This window comes from Acanthopagrus latus, chromosome 23 (genome assembly GCF_904848185.1).
Source record: "Acanthopagrus latus isolate v.2019 chromosome 23, fAcaLat1.1, whole genome shotgun sequence".
NCBI classification, from domain to species: Eukaryota; Metazoa; Chordata; class Actinopteri; order Spariformes; family Sparidae; genus Acanthopagrus; species Acanthopagrus latus.
The window spans coordinates 19,729,506-19,745,817 of NC_051061.1; the positions used below are offsets into that span (position 1 = coordinate 19,729,506).

The 16,312-nt window shown below is 43.4% G+C and overlaps 1 protein-coding gene across 2 annotated transcripts in view; it reads left to right on the forward strand.

The window, feature by feature from the left end:
* The window catches only part of baiap3 (BAI1 associated protein 3), a 34,938-nt gene extending 19,157 nt beyond the window's left edge, over positions 1-15,781 (forward strand). For both annotated transcript variants that reach the window (XM_037087666.1, XM_037087665.1), the window contains 28 exons: positions 1,152-1,218; positions 1,864-2,077; positions 2,323-2,367; positions 2,761-2,838; positions 3,888-3,993; positions 4,133-4,240; positions 4,329-4,421; positions 5,158-5,261; positions 5,351-5,468; positions 5,645-5,769; positions 6,833-6,923; positions 7,229-7,285; positions 7,408-7,505; positions 7,605-7,656; positions 7,750-7,901; positions 8,057-8,180; positions 8,323-8,463; positions 8,589-8,684; positions 8,962-9,177; positions 9,270-9,338; positions 9,427-9,506; positions 11,061-11,169; positions 12,292-12,363; positions 12,459-12,542; positions 13,069-13,189; positions 13,266-13,389; positions 13,465-13,670; positions 13,859-15,781. In XM_037087666.1, the coding sequence (XP_036943561.1) occupies positions 1,152-1,218; positions 1,864-2,077; positions 2,323-2,367; positions 2,761-2,838; positions 3,888-3,993; positions 4,133-4,240; positions 4,329-4,421; positions 5,158-5,261; positions 5,351-5,468; positions 5,645-5,769; positions 6,833-6,923; positions 7,229-7,285; positions 7,408-7,505; positions 7,605-7,656; positions 7,750-7,901; positions 8,057-8,180; positions 8,323-8,463; positions 8,589-8,684; positions 8,962-9,177; positions 9,270-9,338; positions 9,427-9,506; positions 11,061-11,169; positions 12,292-12,363; positions 12,459-12,542; positions 13,069-13,189; positions 13,266-13,389; positions 13,465-13,670; positions 13,859-13,962 (3,054 nt within the window). In that variant the 3' untranslated portion in view covers positions 13,963-15,781. The remainder of the gene's footprint in view (positions 1-1,151; positions 1,219-1,863; positions 2,078-2,322; positions 2,368-2,760; positions 2,839-3,887; positions 3,994-4,132; positions 4,241-4,328; positions 4,422-5,157; positions 5,262-5,350; positions 5,469-5,644; positions 5,770-6,832; positions 6,924-7,228; positions 7,286-7,407; positions 7,506-7,604; positions 7,657-7,749; positions 7,902-8,056; positions 8,181-8,322; positions 8,464-8,588; positions 8,685-8,961; positions 9,178-9,269; positions 9,339-9,426; positions 9,507-11,060; positions 11,170-12,291; positions 12,364-12,458; positions 12,543-13,068; positions 13,190-13,265; positions 13,390-13,464; positions 13,671-13,858) is intronic.
* The last annotated feature ends 531 nt before the right edge of the window (positions 15,782-16,312 follow it).

The window sequence follows — 16,312 nt, forward strand, 5'->3', positions numbered from 1 at the left end:
GATACTCTCTTCGTAGAATCTTCTCAGTCAGTCTTTGGTGCCATTAAAGTCATTTCAGGATGGAAATAGCTAAAGATCCCCTGCAGACATGTTTCCGACATAACTACTGAAGGGGAAAAAAATCATAATTACCACATTAAAATCCTTAAAAGGGCACCTACTCTTTCCTAATGAACAATTTCAGAATACATGAATATGCAAATATTTTCATTTCAGAAGTTGGTTCTACTATCGTTCAATTCTTCTTCCACTCTACGGAAATATCTGCTTGGTATAATCAGACAAGCTCATCATCTAGTTTACTTTGTTTTAGCATAAAAGAATGTGATTCCATTGTACAGAATATACAGATTGATCAGTGTATGCATTACATTAAAAACAATAATGTAACAAAACTCAAAGCAGACTGTGACAGAGTGCAGCGTCCATGCTAATTTAAAGGGTTTCCTCATTTGTTGTCATGTGGTGTCATGCAACAGTCAGTGGAAACCAATGGGAACACTAGAAAATACTTATACTAGTGTCTAATGTACAACACCTACTGTGAATGGAACCTAAAACACGCTAAACGTCGGGTACAGTCCAGGTCATTATCTTGTTATAAAACACATAATAAATCTATTATGTGTGAAGTCCTCGGTCGTCACGAAGTGCAGATCTAGCAGCTTCCTGTAGTCGTCCGTTGTGCAGCTCCAGCTGGTGTTTTAGTGCCCTCGCCGATAGTTTGAGGTGTGAGGTGGTGATACGGTGACAACAGGGCCTGTTGAGCGGCAGCTGGAGGTCAAAGCCGATGGAGGCTGAGAGACCTGTATCTCCTTAGAGCTCAATTTTCTATGATTTTATTTACTTTCACTTGACTGCCAGAGACCTTTCAAACATCTCCGTCCAGAGCAGAGAGCCCCGATGACAGACTGACGAGAGAAACATAGACCAGAGTGAAAACATGTTGCTGTTTAGTTATTTTGCCTTCAGTGGAACATTGAGTTCATCTTCCTTATGACTCACAAAGGCAGAATTTAAGATAGTATATGGAAGAATACAAGAATAGGTTTTTCCTTTTCAGAATATGCAGTGTGGCAGCTCGGTGCATTAACTCGTTCCTTTTGCGTCTCCTTGCAAACTTTCACTTTCTCGCTCATCTTTCTTCACAGCGGGCGAGTTTCTCCTTGAGAGTCTCTGTCATGAAAGCAAAGAATCTGATGGCCAAGGACGCGAACGGTGAGACATCTCATGCGTTAAATAGCCCGTCTCTATTAGTAAGTAAAAAACATTAGGAACCGATACCAATAGGAATTATGCACTGATTATGTGGATACTGAAAAGCTTCTCTCACCCACTGAATATCAGTTGATTCACCTCCTGTCCTCCTGTTGAGCTTTTCAAGGTAAGCGAGGCCTGCAGGATTGACCAGCAGTGACAGTCAACATGTTTATAATGCTGATATTAACAAATAATGTTAATGAGCACCCGATAAGGACTTATAAGGGCCTGATTACTGATATCTAATGTTTTTACAGGAACCTTAACGGGAAGAGTTACCACAACTTTCTGTTGTATCATGATGACACAACTAGAAAACTAAAATTTCTGAATATTCATGGTCAAGAGCTGCAGTTGCTCTCCTCTGACAATAAAGACAAATAAATAAAAAAATAGGAAATTACTGGGTTTTCTCATTGATGTCTCACTACGTGTTTACTTTCTATGTATTTGTATAGACTTAGATTTCATTTAGGTTTAATTTATTTTATCACATTAGTCCTAAGTGAGACATATAACTGAATACAATACGGTTTGACAAACATATAAACAGTTTCACACGTGTGTTTATCCTTTTCTTCGCGTCACCCCGCGGCCTGCCAGGTTACAGCGACCCCTACTGCATGCTGGGAATCCTGGTGGGCCAGAGCCCGCGGGAGGTGGAGGATAAGAAGGAGAGAAAGTTCAGCTTCAGGAAGAGGAAGGAGAAGCTGGAGAAACGCTCCAGCACCAAGGAGGTGTTACCCGCCAGGTGTATCCAGGTGACCGAGGTCAAACCGGAGACTCTCAACCCGGTGTGGGACGAGCACTTTGTGTTGTGAGTACAGCCGTTTAACTTCCATCAGAAAGCTGGCCGCGGTGAAATGTGTGTGACGTGGAGGATTCACAGTTTCATTTGCTTCACGCTGACGGACAAAGCTGTGATTTATGTGACCAGTGCAGCACATTGTCATCAGCCCTGTGGAGGATAAAGCATCAAGGTGTTTACTGTCAGTTTTTACTCACAGACAAGAAAGTTCAATTCATGATTTTCCTGTTTTTTGGTTGTTTATTGTTCCACAGTGAAGTAGATGATGTCCACAATGACCTCTTACATCTTGACATATGGTAAGAAACAGCTTGGATGTCACCGTGCTGATGATTTTCATTATATTCAGATCGCTTTATGTAAGATGAATCTACATACATTCCTAGATAACAAATAAATGCATGTACTGTGTGTGGATGTGAGCATGAAACAAAAAAAACATCACAGTTTTTCCAGGAAGCTGGTTTGGATTATTATACTTGTCGGTTTTATCCTGTACATCCTTCAGCGTGTACGCTGAAATGTAAAGAGCTGGCTCTTGACTCCTGTACAAGTTGAGAAAGTTAATTCTGCTACAGTGCGTATTCACTGTCGATCCTCTTCACTTCCCAGCTCAGTCAATTGTTGTGCAAACTGGCTCTCGGTGGAGATGAGAGGCAGTAATAGCTGCTGAATTATCCTCTTATCTTTAGGGATCATGATGATGACGTGTCCGTTGCGGAGGCCTGCAAAAAGCTCAATGAAGTCAGCGGGCTTCGTGGAATGGGAAGGTAGAAGATGCTGTGTTGTAAGATCGAACCATTAATGTTATGAAGTGTAATGATTTTAACTGTCGTAGAAACATCTCTGCTAAGAAATTCTTTTAGCAGTGTTATCCTTTTACTTTCTTTGAAGGTCTGATGGGCAACACGGTGCAGTTGTGTCCACATTTATACAAGCTGGCTATTAAACAGAGAGTTGATACAAAGATGAAAAATTCAGTTATTATCTTCTCACAAGTTATGCAAGCGTTCTCCTGCACAACTGAAGCAGAGGGTGACTTGTTTTGAAATGTAGAAATGACAGGAAATAAAAAGATAACATGGCTCCATACAAGTCATCAGGCGCAATCTGAGTGCCAAGAAGACCCAAGATCCCAAATTCATATGAAAAGATGTTATTTACACTCTGAGATCGAGTGTACAAGCACGACGGGCGGTCAGTAATTTTAACAGAAACATTCACTCGACTTTCTGTCTGCAGTGAGAAGATGATGGTTTAATTTTGAACTTTTCCTTTAATTGATTCATCCAGTTGACACTGTGGCAACAAACAGATGAGTCAGTCAAGCAGTCACTCACTCGGCTGTGCATAAAGAGGCCTACGTCATCTACATCTTTTGAAAACTACTGACACCACCCTGTTTGATCATTTTAAGGGTTTATTTGGTTATTTGGTTAGTTTTTTTTTAGCCTTAAATAAGGGCTGACACACAGGAAAGCCCTGTGCCAATAAAGCGGAGCACACAGACAACACAGAAAGTTCAGCCGAGGCCACAGAGAGACTAATAAATAGCAGACATGGTTGATAAAAATGTTGGCATGTCAATCACAACCAAGGGACAAAAGAAATCATAAAATGTGCCATTTTCCACTTGAAGTAAGATCTGAGTCACAGCCGACTTTCATTTGGAAATGAAACTCACTCTGCCGATGCTCTAATTGTCATGGTGGATGAAAGCCTGAGCTAAAGGTAGATTGCAGGCTTTAAAATTAGACATGAATTCAACCCTGTGACGAGAAAGGCTCCCCTTTCCCTGCACTCTGCTTTTTCTTGCCAGGTATTTTAAGCAAATTGCAAAGTCAGTGCGTGCCAACGGATCCGCATCGTCAGGCTCCGAGGAGAACGTCGACGACTTCCTCGGATGCCTCAACATCCCTTTGAATGTGAGTGGAAAAGTTCATAGTCTCACCAGTCAAAGGCGACTATGACAAATCAAAGACCGCCAATAGATCCCACCCAGGAATACGATGTGACCCTGGAAGTGTGTCAGCGTCATTAATCCGGCTGGTTTCCTTCTTGCAGGAGATCCCAGTGGGCGGCTACGACACCTGGTTTAAGCTGGAGCCTCGATCGAGCACGTCTAAAGTTCAGGGAGAATGTCACCTGATAATGAAGCTCTTCACCAACCAGGTCAGTGGGGGGTAATAGTCGCTCCGTATGCAGGTCTTCTTGTGTTTGCGGGATATAAAGAATAAGAACTTCTAACACTTTGTTTCAGAGAGACACGGCTTTGTCTAAGAGAGACTCAAACATCTCTATTCACAAGAAACTGCTCAGTCAGATTGTGGAGTATGAGCACGCCCATGTCAAGGTGAGTAAACAGCCTTTATAATGAACTCATCTGTGGTTGTGATCTTTGCTTGATCAGTCCGTTGGGATGAACCACCTGCAGCTTGGCCTGTAGCGGCGTTTGGATGGGATTAAAGCTGATTAGACTTCCTTCTGACTGCAGGGTATTGTATTCTGTGTATTAGTGAGAATGGAGTTGAGGTATCCCCGTTTTAAAGGGACAGTTCATCCCAAAATCAAAAGACAATTTTTGATCATCAATCGATACAAACCATCCCCTCCCTCCTGAGCCACCTACACGCTGAATAACAGCCGATGCAGTTTAAAAACCAACAATACATAGTTTAAATGGCCTAAACTTGAAAATTCTGTAGGCTGTGTTTTCACCTAGACACTTATTTTTTGACCATTTTGTATGCATAGTTAAGTTAACTTAGTGTAAATAATGAAATAAATGGACGAACGGATATTTTCTGAGAAAAACATGGGTAAAGTTGTCAAATTTGAACTTGGACCATGTAAGGCGACATGACGTGGGGCCACTGTGTTTTTCAGCTGTTCGGGGCAGTTAAAGGTCGTCTGCGGGTTTATTTTTGCATTTCAAAATCAGACGGTAACCTTTCCAAAGACCATGTGTTCATCTGATGCTTGTCTGGATTCTGGCTGTTAATTTACACAGTTTTTGCAGAATTCATACAGATTGTTCCCTGCTTGTCGTTAACATGACTGAACTCAAATGGTGTCACATGTAATTGCAGAGAGAGCCCTACAACTGGAACGGGCAGGTTTGCCCTTCAGCTTGGACTATACTGACTCACCATGCTGTGCAAACTGATCTCCCACCCCTCCAACAGGCCATTATGTGAGTATAAATGGTGGAATAAAATTGATCAAATCAGACGTGAAAGCTTCGGCGTCAGGTAAAAGGTGCATGTTTCGCTCTTGGAACAGTCGCTGGCAGTGCTACAGCAGCCACCATCGGACCCAGAGGGTGTGCTACTCCCTGCTGCTGCGCCTCCTGAGGACCATCGATGCAGAGTGGGACCCGACCGCTGTGAGGGGCGACCTGGTAGGTTCTCCGCCTTCAGCCTCCTCTCAGTAAGATAACAACCTTTCATCATCTGGAGACAAGTCACCTCATTAGCTCAGCTCTTCACTGACATTCATCAAGGTTTTTGGTTCAGCCAAAAATGTCTCACAGCCAGTGTGAACGAAGCTATAACTGAGGGCCCTTCCTGTGTCCAGGAGAGGCAGCTGTCAGACAGCTTCAGGCTGTACACAGAGCACTGCCTGTGTCTGATGAAGAACATGCGTCAGGTTTTCCCCTGCACCAGCGCCGCTGCCATTACACGCTACGAGCTCATGCTGAGGTAAAGTCACACTGCCATCGCATCGCATCACACACTCGCCCGTGCTGCCATACCAGGAACAACTCTCACCCCAACAGACACAGAGAGACCTCAACAGTCGGAGGATGAAGCAGGGCTTCAAACATTGCTCATTACTCATTTCAAAATAAAATACTGAACATTCCTCCCCAACCACAAATTTTGTTGAATAAAACCTGAAAAAGAGCTTTTTATACACCAACACATTGTGGTCATAAGCAACGTTTTACATATATCTGATCTTTCTCGACGTGTAGTACTGCCTGTATGATAACGTGCTTTCATTCCACCAGTACGATCAGTGACCAGATCCAGTCATACACACCGGTATGACGGCCATACAGTCATGGGAATCTGAAAGGACTACCCTTTCAGAGCACGTACATGCTCAGCTTATGTACATGTTGAGCTTCTAGGCATTAACTTTAGGACACATATTCATCAACCGAAGCGTTCGGCCGAGGGGAAACTCTAACCAGAAAATCCAAAGAAGGCGATGGATATCTGAGCTAAATTTGATGGCAGTCTGGTGTTGTTGTCAAAGTGCTGGACAGACAGATTTTTTTGGGCCGTTGCTGCACATTACCATCGCACAAAAGAATGAATTTAAGGCAGTGAAGTGCAGCGAGTGAGGGAGTCTATTCCACATAAATGCCAGCCAGTAAAATCAGCTAATTACTGAAGGTCGTGTTGCTGTATCGGACTAATTTGGAGAAGTTTTTAAATAGAAACTTCCCAGTATGAAGTCCGGCTCTGCCCAGTGATCAACACCTCGAGGGAGATCTTTCCTACACCTCTCAGAAACACACTCACACACAGACACACACACACACACACACACTCACACATGGTGACTCACCTAACAGTTAAAGTTCCTGCAGTGATAATGATTCTGCGTAAAAATCAGAGTGACAAGAAATTTGTGAGACTGAAGCTTTTGTGCCTACTAGATTTCACCAACAAACATGTTAGTGTACGATGTGAAATCAACAGTTACGTGACCTTCCAGTCTTTTATCGCAGTGCTCTCTGTCTGTGTGTGCCAGGGGGATTGGCTACATGCAAAACATGCGGGCGTTTAAGACTGTATGTCCTCTTCGAAATGAGCTTCATTTGGACATCACGACTGCTGTCAAGGTAACAACCACAGAGGTTTTTCCATCAGCAGAGCAGTGTTTTCAGATTGTTTTTTCAAATGAGGCCGGCATGACGCATGTTCTCTGCCAGCTGCAGAGTGCAGTGATGTGCCGGGTAGCTGCTGCTGGTGTAAATGTTAATGTTAAAGAAGAAACGTAGCGTCTTCTGTCATGACGTCTTATGCACTCTTATGAATAAAGCTACCCATATGTTGTGTTTAAGTCAGAAAAAAAAAAACTGAACTCAAAGAACATCAAGTATTTAATCAGCCCATTAATTTGCCTTAATTTGTGTAATTATTTCAGAAAGGAAGTGCAGAGTGGTACGAGAGCTTAATTGCGCAATATAAACCAGAGGACGGGGTGAGTATACGCTGATTAAAGTTCCAGTGATGGAAATGATTACAGTCTATAATTTTACTGTCCGTGTCTTGAGAATTTACGCCCGGGATGCTGTTGTTGTTCGCCGTGTGTTGACACCGCAGACTCTGGAGGAGCAGCTGAAGCGGCTCGTTCAGGTGGTCGACTGCGTGTGCGTGGACGTGCAGCGAGCCCAGAACATCTACAACAAGCTCTTCTACAGGTGAGCGTCATTCAAACACACCTCATCAGCAATGTGCAAATGTCACGCAACCTTGGCGCAGAAGCATTGATTTGACCGATGCCACTCCATCCTCCACAGTGCGGTGAAAGTAGATTTCCTCAGCTTGTCGTACAGGCAGTTGGAGAAACAGGTACGCCACAGGAAATGATGCCACGAGTCACTTGAGAACAAGTCATGGAACAGGAAAGTTACTCAAACACAGTCAACTTCTTTCGGCCTTCAGGTAGCTGATGATGTCAGCGTAGCGATGGAGCGGGTTTGTGGGACTCTGGAGCAGGAGAGCTCCAGACTGACTCAGACGATGGGAGAGACCATCTTTGAGCTCTTCATGTCCTTGAAAACCCTCAAAGGCTTTCGGGAGTTTCTTCCTCTCAAGTTGGTGATCAGTTCGACTCTAATGACTTTTCATACTGCGTGAAAGCCTTTGATTGTTTGATTTGAAATGTCAGCGAGGAGATGAGACTTTAACCTTTTCCTCAGCTTTTCATTGATTAAAAAAAAAAAAAAATCCTCCCATTCTTCTCCAACAGGGACACTAAAATGTTGGCCTTGACGGGTTTTCATAACTGGTTCAAGTCCTCCATTCACAAGTGGCTGCAGATCGTTCATGACAGATCCTGCGACAGAATTCGTAAAGCCGTGGAAACTGACAAGGTGTGAAGCTTCTGCCTGCTCAGTGATGTATATAACACGATTGAAATACATTTCTTAGTCACTACATGGATCAGAAAAAAAACATGTCACCTGTTCTAGTCTGTGCGTCTCACATGTTGCATGTGTGTTTTTCTGTGGGCAGCTCGATCCTGTGCAGCAGGCCAAACACAGCTCCTCAGCGGTCGAAGTGACGGCGTGCTTCAGCCAGGTACGCGAGATCTGGCTCCAGCTGGCCTGGCCAGACTCTGCGGGGGCCTTCATCTTCATCACGCGTTTGACAGACGTGAGTCCCACCCGTAAAAAAACACATGAGCACACAGGGAGACATGTCTTTTTTACAGTCAAAACCAAAACAATGAAAGTGAGAAGACGACTTTGATAACAAGACTGGTATTTTATCTGTCAAAGAATTTCTGCAGCGAGGCTGTTTGCTACTCGGAGATGATAACGCGCAAGATTGAGAGGAACCAGCTGGGTCGAGACCACAAGAGCTTCACAGTGCAGGTAACGCCTGTAGCAAGGCCGAACAGGAGGGGGGGCACATGATGACGTGGGAAGTAAATGTCAGCACGTGTTCTCCCCGGCAACACAAAGGGCTCAGCAGGAGATCAGATATGTTTACACTCTACACAGAAAGAAATCAGGTGCCTCTTGTCGTCGTCAATCATTTACACTCGCGCCCCGTCCCTCCACTTCTCTGTAGCCCTGCTTCTTTTCCTTCTCTGTTTCTCCACCTCCACCCTCTGTTTCTCCTCTTCTGCTCCTCCTCGCTTTCTGCTAGCTCTGCATCGCCCTGAACAACACGGAGCACGTGCGCGTCTTCCTGGGTCACCTGCCGCGTGACCTGGACTGGCAAGGCGTGGAGCGGGCCATGGAGGAGTCGTGCGGCGTGGAGGGGAAGGAGCAGGTTTACAAGGCGCTCAACGGGCAGCTGTTCAACATGGACCTGGACCTGCAGAGAGAAGCCAAGCGTCTCATCGCGCAGCTCACCGACAAGGTTGGCGTGCACGGAGCACGAGCACCTGCGGAGCAACTACACTGAAACAATGAGACACTGTGCGCTTATTAATCCATTTTGTCGCTGTGCAGATGCTGCCGGAGCTGCGGAGGTACATCCAGCACATCAGCCTGTCTCCAGACTCCATCAATAACGATGACGTAAGTGGAAGTGGTTTTCTGCACCATTCATTCTTTTATCAGCCGTGTTCGCAGCCACAGTGCTTGAGATTATGTGCCATTCTTCCAGGCTGTGTCCCCTCTTATGAAGTACTTACAAGACACTATGGTCATCCTGACTGAACATCTCGTGAAGGAGAATCTTACCAGGTAATTACTTCCTCCTCCTCCTCCTCACTGTGAGTATTGCTTCATTTGTTTTCTGTTTGACAGGTGCAACAACACGTCTTTTTTTGTTATCAATCGGGCCACATTCGGCTTAATTTCCATCTGTCGTGCCTGAGCAGCTGACGATAATAGTTCCAAGTAAACAATCAGTAGAATAAAGAAAAAACAAGGAAAACAAAACAGAGCAGGCACACATCAGGCAAGGCTTGATAAAAACAACTTTACTCCCACTGTGCACAGTAATGTGTGTGGTAATAACTCATGTTTTGACAGTGAAAAGTTTGTTTTTTCTTTGTGTTCCTTAAGTTTAATGTTTGAGCTTCACTGTATTGACACAAAAAGGCTGTTTTCACATCGATTGCTCAGAGTCTAAAAAGTTCTGTGTGCTCACCGAAATTCTGATTTATTTTTTTTATTTGTTGCATCGCAGAAAGTTTAGAAGCCGCTCCTGATCCAGTATTCAGCAAACACATGTGTGACGTGTGAACCTGAACCCTCCAGTTCTCATACAGTGAGAACAGACTTTACAGTGAAGCAGGAGACATCTTGTGTCTGCCAGCTAAACTCATGAAATGATCATCTGGAGCTTTTTTTAATGTGGGAGTAGGAATATTTGCCATTTCAAGGATTTCAGCCACACAAATGTCGGGAACTCTTTTTGCATGCCTCAGTAGATACATGGAGAGGATCTTTCTTGCAGCAGTGTTGTCATGAGACTGGAATTTCAGAGTTTTTTCTACCATAACAAAAGGGAAAAATGTATACAGCAATGAGGGCATAACATGTTGTAACTGGTCCTCCTTAAGTTAGCATCGGTCGAAGCTGCTGCTAACTCCCTGGCTAGCCCCCCTTTCACTTTAACCATCAGGTGGGAAGCAAGCGTCACACTTGCTTTTTCACTCTCTCAACAGCAGACTCATTAACATAACATACTTAATGTATATAATCCTGAAAAGGAGTTTAAAACATCAAAAATCACTTAAGAATACGTTTCAGTGAGAAAGCACAGCTGATATGTGTGTGTCAGTACGGCAGAAAATGAAGATTGAAACTGTTTGAAACATTCAGACTCGATGTGTATTGACAAGTCAGCAAGTCTGGCTCACAGCAACAATGAAGCTACAGTGTTTAAAAGGTTGAAATGTGCACAAAGAGCTCGACTTCCTGTCTGCTGCGTATTTCTTTTTGCACACACACACCCCATGCATCCTCAGCATACGTCTGACTTCTACTCAGGACGTCTGCCAGCACACGTAAAATTTACTTTAGCGAGTCTTTAACTTTGCAACCATACTCACTGTTTCACCCTCTCGGAAATAAAATGTCATTTATTTGATTATCAGTTAAGCGATTGTGTCATCTCAGCGAATAATGCCGCGCTTGTGTTCGAATGCGATCACTCGGACGTGTTTTGTGCTGCAACTTATTATTATCGTGCTATTATCTGTTAAAACATATGCAAGGCCAAGTGAGGGTAATTTAAAAAGCTGGTAAACACAAACGCGTGGGCGTCTCATTGTGTCTGCTGCCTCGCAGAGTTCTCCAGAGCATGTGGGAGCTGCTGCTGCGGATGATCCTGGACGCGGTCGCAGAAAACAGGGGCGTCCAGGTGGAGTTCTACAACCGCTTCCAGTACACAGTGGAGGTCAGTGACTACTGCGTTCACATCGTCAAACACTCATTTATAGCTTATTTCCCAGTTTGCCCACTAAGAGGAGGTGTGCTTAAAAAAGACATGTGTCAGGATTATCATCCCAACTGTTCCCATCATCCTTTAATTAGCTCTTCACGCTCGCTGTCGTGCAATCATTAGCATATATTAGATATTTGTGTAGTTGATGTGTAATAGTTCAGCAGCAAAATGAGTTCCCTCGTGAATGAGAATATGGGAGCCGCTGTATATTCTAATGCCAATTTAACCAGCTGGCAGGCGATGGGACAGATTTGCATGAGAAGTCACGGCCTGCTACATGAGTGGGCTCAGTTTGGAGACTGGCACAGAGAGATCATGTTTGCCTGCAGGAAGTTTCACGCTGTTCGTGTGAACAACACATCTCTCTACCATCCTAACACTTAAGTTTGTTGAAATTAGACAGATGAAGGCGGTGACCACCAGCTCGTGCTATGGATTTTCTGTGTGCAACTCTTTTCCAATATAAACAAAGGTGTCGTCGATTAAAAACATATTTTAGGGGCCAATGTTTGTCAGTGACAGTGACTTCTTCGGGTAAAGAATGAATATAATTCCAGCGAAGAAAAGCAGATTCCTGCACACACTTTTTCACTTCTGCATTGATTGATTTATTAAAAAGGTTGACAAAGGTCACAAAGGTCTGGGGCTTTTTTTAATAAATGTCTTGAGACCAAAGCGTCGACCTTTTTTATAAATCAATCAGTGCAATCCTATTTTTTTTGGGGAGGAGGGGGGAGATTAAATTCCCTGCACAGAAAGAGATAAAACAAGTTGTGTGCGTGTTGCATCCGTCTCAAAAAACAAATATATACTTTATTTAATCAGGAAGTCACACCGAGATCAGAATCTCATTCACAAGTGAGAGTGAAGAGTAAATGAAACCAAAATAAAAATAATAGAAATGGTTATTAACAGTAATCACATAGAAATGTAACAATAAAATATTCATTTATATGGACAACAGCATGACAAAATGATTTTGTTGTTGTGTAAAATACAAGAATACTGTGTAAATGTATACATATATAGATATTGATAAGAAAGATATTCATTTGTTTAACTTAAATGTTTCAGACCCTGCTGCACTTCTTTCACATGAAGGGAGAGGGTCTCTCTGTGGAGGACATGAAGAGTGGAGATTATAAGGTAGGACTTGACTTTTTATTTTTTATTTTTCAGTATTTACGTCCTTCTGCCTGATTTGTCTCTTTCTCTCTCTGACCGTGCTCACGCTTCTTCAGGTCCTGGATGAGGAGCTCAGGCTGAATAAATGCTCCTCCTTCGAGCTGATTGAACAGTACTATCTGGAGAAGATTTCCCATCAGGTGTGTTTCAACTTAACCAGGCTGACAATTTCATTTAGCCCTGAAGTGGAGAGATGTGTATTGATTGAACAGCACAACACTCTGCCTCCTGGTGTTTCACCCCTGATTGAAAAGCCTGCTGTCTCCTGGACTCTTCAGAACAGGGTGCTGCCAGCCGAGGCAACATGAAGATGAATGTTTCCTCTACCCATCTTTTTAATCTAACTTAGTTTTACTTTTACTTTATTCTGAATGTATTATTTTCAGATTAGAGAGGTGGGATATTCAGATATTTTTCTGGGTTTTAGGACAGAAGAACCTGCTTTTAAACTTTCAAATGAAAGACTTGGATGTCAACAGATGTTTTTAGATTGATGTAAATACCTCAACAGAAACCTTTTCAAGAGGGTTTTTGAATGAAGTCTGTCACCGGTGGAGAACTTTGATCTCTTGATGATGATTTCTATGATTAGAAATATTGTCTTGTTTTGGAATATTTTCTTCGTGTGAACATGGTCACTGATTAAAACTACGCTGAATGTTTCAGAAAACACTCAAACACACCCGTTTTGGTCGGATAAGTGTGAAGTGTTACTACGACGCTCCGGAGCAGAGACTGACGGTGGAGATTCTGCACGCTGCAGATATCATCGCGCTGGACGCCAACGGTAAAACTGCACCAGTCTGAGTAAAATGCAGCTTGTTTTATCGAAGGTTTCACTCGGTGTTTCTGGTCCTCGTCAGGTCTCAGTGACCCGTTTGTCATAGTGGAGCTCTGTCCACACCACCTGTTCCCTATGGCCAAGAGTCAACGCACACAAGTGAAGCTGAAGACCCTGCACCCAGTGTTCGATGAACTCTTTTACTTGTGAGTACTGTTTTTCCTCTCTTCACGTACGTGCACAGCCTGAGGCTGATTCCTCTGGTTGCTGTTGTCTTCCAGCCACGTCAGCCCTGAGCAGTACAGACACAGGTTCGCCTGTTTGACCTTCACTGTGATGGACTATGACTGGCTGTCCACCAACGACTTTGCCGGTGAAGCCGTGGCCCCTCTCAGCGACTTCTGCTGGCCGGGGAGGCCGAATGCCTCGCCAGCCGGGAAGAGCGTCCAGCCCTCCATCCTCCACCTGTCGCGCAGTAAACCCAGCGGTATGTAAAGCTCCGGGCTGAATCCAGCGTTTTGTTTTACACAAACATAATATTGGCTTCCTGGAAGTCCAGAGGGTGCAGCTCTGGGTTTCCAATTACTTCTCCAATACAGCATGAAAAGCCATTCAATCTCAAGATATTTGTGTCAGGTGTAGGAGGCGCTCTCATCTGTTTGCTCTCCCCTCCAGAGAAGCCAATCATGAGGATGTTGGAAGCGCGCATCGGGGACAGGGAGGCTCAGGAGTTTGTCCGCAGGCTGAAGGAGATTGAGAAGTCAATGGAGGAGGAGTAAAAAAAAAAAGCTGTCAGCGCTGCCTGTGTTGGTGTTTTCTGACCGCGTCTTGCGACATGTGCTTCTGTACTGGTACGATGTTTACAATATTTGAATTTCCCTGCAATGTTATTGTTTGTTCAGTAATCACACCAAAACGAAAAGAGTTGGAAAAAAAAAAAAAGAAACAAAAAAAAGAGGAACAGTGGAGCTTATCACTGTTCTCTAACTGGGAGATGAACATCCTGTCACTGTGCAACCCTATACTGTCTCAGTTCAACTATATTTTAGAATTGAATGGATAGTTGATCCTAAATGTTACTAGTCTATATTTTTTGTAACAAGGTTAACTGTTATATTTGTTGTATGATCTTTGATATGATAGATTTAACATTACAGAACTATTTTGTGGAAGTAGCTTACATATCCAATAGTATTCCAGTCAAAGTATAAATCTATACCTCAGATATGACACTTTTCACACTCTCCATGCACATCATGGAGATAAACTGCATGAAATCCTATTTAGGATGGGAAAGCTTGAACCCACACTGATTTTCCTGATCACACGGTGGCACACTGACAAGCAATCGTGAATCGAAGTACCCACATAATGGAGGAAGTCATGAGGACAGAGATTTGGAGAACTGCACTTTCTGAGGCTTGGTGTTTTACGGCCACTCAAACCGATCAGCGGCAGCCTTCGCTCCCCTGAGGCGCACGCCACCGCTCGGCTTCATTCGACTTTTCAGATTGCTCCTTACGAAGCGTGCGATGGGTCGTCGAGGAGGCCAGAAACCTCGGGGTGGGGAGACCAATTCTTTTTGACTGAGTTCATTCTCACAGTCTGATGCCGGTGAGTCACTGCACATCTCTGTGACAGTCCTGCTGGCAAGAGCGAACTAATTTAAAATCTAATGAACTCGGCACATTGATGACAAATTCATCGGTCATATTTAAGAGAGGAAATTGTCTTGAACAATGACTGTGGTTATTTGAAGAGAAAATGAGGAAATTACTGGCGTTTGCACTCCTTTATCTCGGTCTAAATCTGTGTTGTGGATGTCTGTGTTCACTGAGCCATCTGGCCAACCAACTTTTTGGAAAAGGGCAGACACTTTAAAAAAAAAAAAAAAAAAAGAAAAAAACGGATGACCACAACACAATTAAATTTCATCCACTTAGATCAACAGTAAGAGAGTGTGTTCTGCCACCAACAGAGCCAGTCGGTAAATTAAATTCTCGCTGAAGTCATTTGAGAGAGAGAGAAAACATGTTTTCCATCAAGGAAGAAGCCCTCAGTTCTCTAACCGAGGAAGCAGGAAGCAACTACTCCCACCTCTTGAGGAGCTTTTTGTCTTTCAAGGCAGATCTCTTGCTGGTCGTCACACCTACATCACGGCAGGAGCTGCCAGTACTCCCAGTGTGCCTGTGTGCTCAGCCACAAGCGTCCTGGCAGGATTGGATCTTGTGAGATCATGTGATCTCCTGAATCCAGCTGCCATCGAAGGTAACTCATCCAGGTGATGGCAACCAAAACACACACTATCATTCTAATCATCATCCTAAAATATTCAGTTCTGACATATACTTTTTTCAAAAATGTTGTTTTCGCCGGCCTGATTGGTGCCAAAAAGTGAATATTTGGGAGCTATCATACTGACTTGGAGTTAGTAAATCGCATAATCACCATAAAACCACAAAACTCTCATCTAGAAAGGGAGTAACCATAATTCTGAGAATTCTGAATTATTATTTTAATGATTTCCCAACCAGCATTAAAGTCATTATCAATGAGAATAATGAGCATTTTATTGTTGGTTTTATTTAAAGAATAACTCTCACCAAAATGCAACCCAGGGTCTTTTTGTGAATGTACCCGAGTCAAACTTTCGTGTAAAAGCATTATTTTACATATTTTCAATTTTCAGGTCAAAATCATTTTCAGTGGGAGTGCTAGGGGCACTTTATGATAGCACTGAAATCGTTATTTTTAATGTGAGATCTCTCGTGGATAGTTGTTGCCGGAAGACGACAACAACAACTTTCCACAAGCTCTTGGATCTCTTCATCCGTCAGCTCGGGCTTGAAAAGGTATGGACGTCCATCGAACTTGAACAACTTGCCCATAAAATCTTATTTTTCATACCCAGCCATGTCTTTAGGAGTCTCTTCCCGGTCTTCTTCACTGTTCTGCTTTGTCTTCACTCGGGTCACATACTGTCTTCCAGTAACAACTATCCACGCTGTAGCTCACGTGACTTTTCCGGCTTTTGATTTTAGAATTGTTTCTTATATGAGGCTCCTTTTTGAACATCAAGGTCGATATTGTTTTTCGCTAACAACAAAACAACAAATTATCTGTGCATTT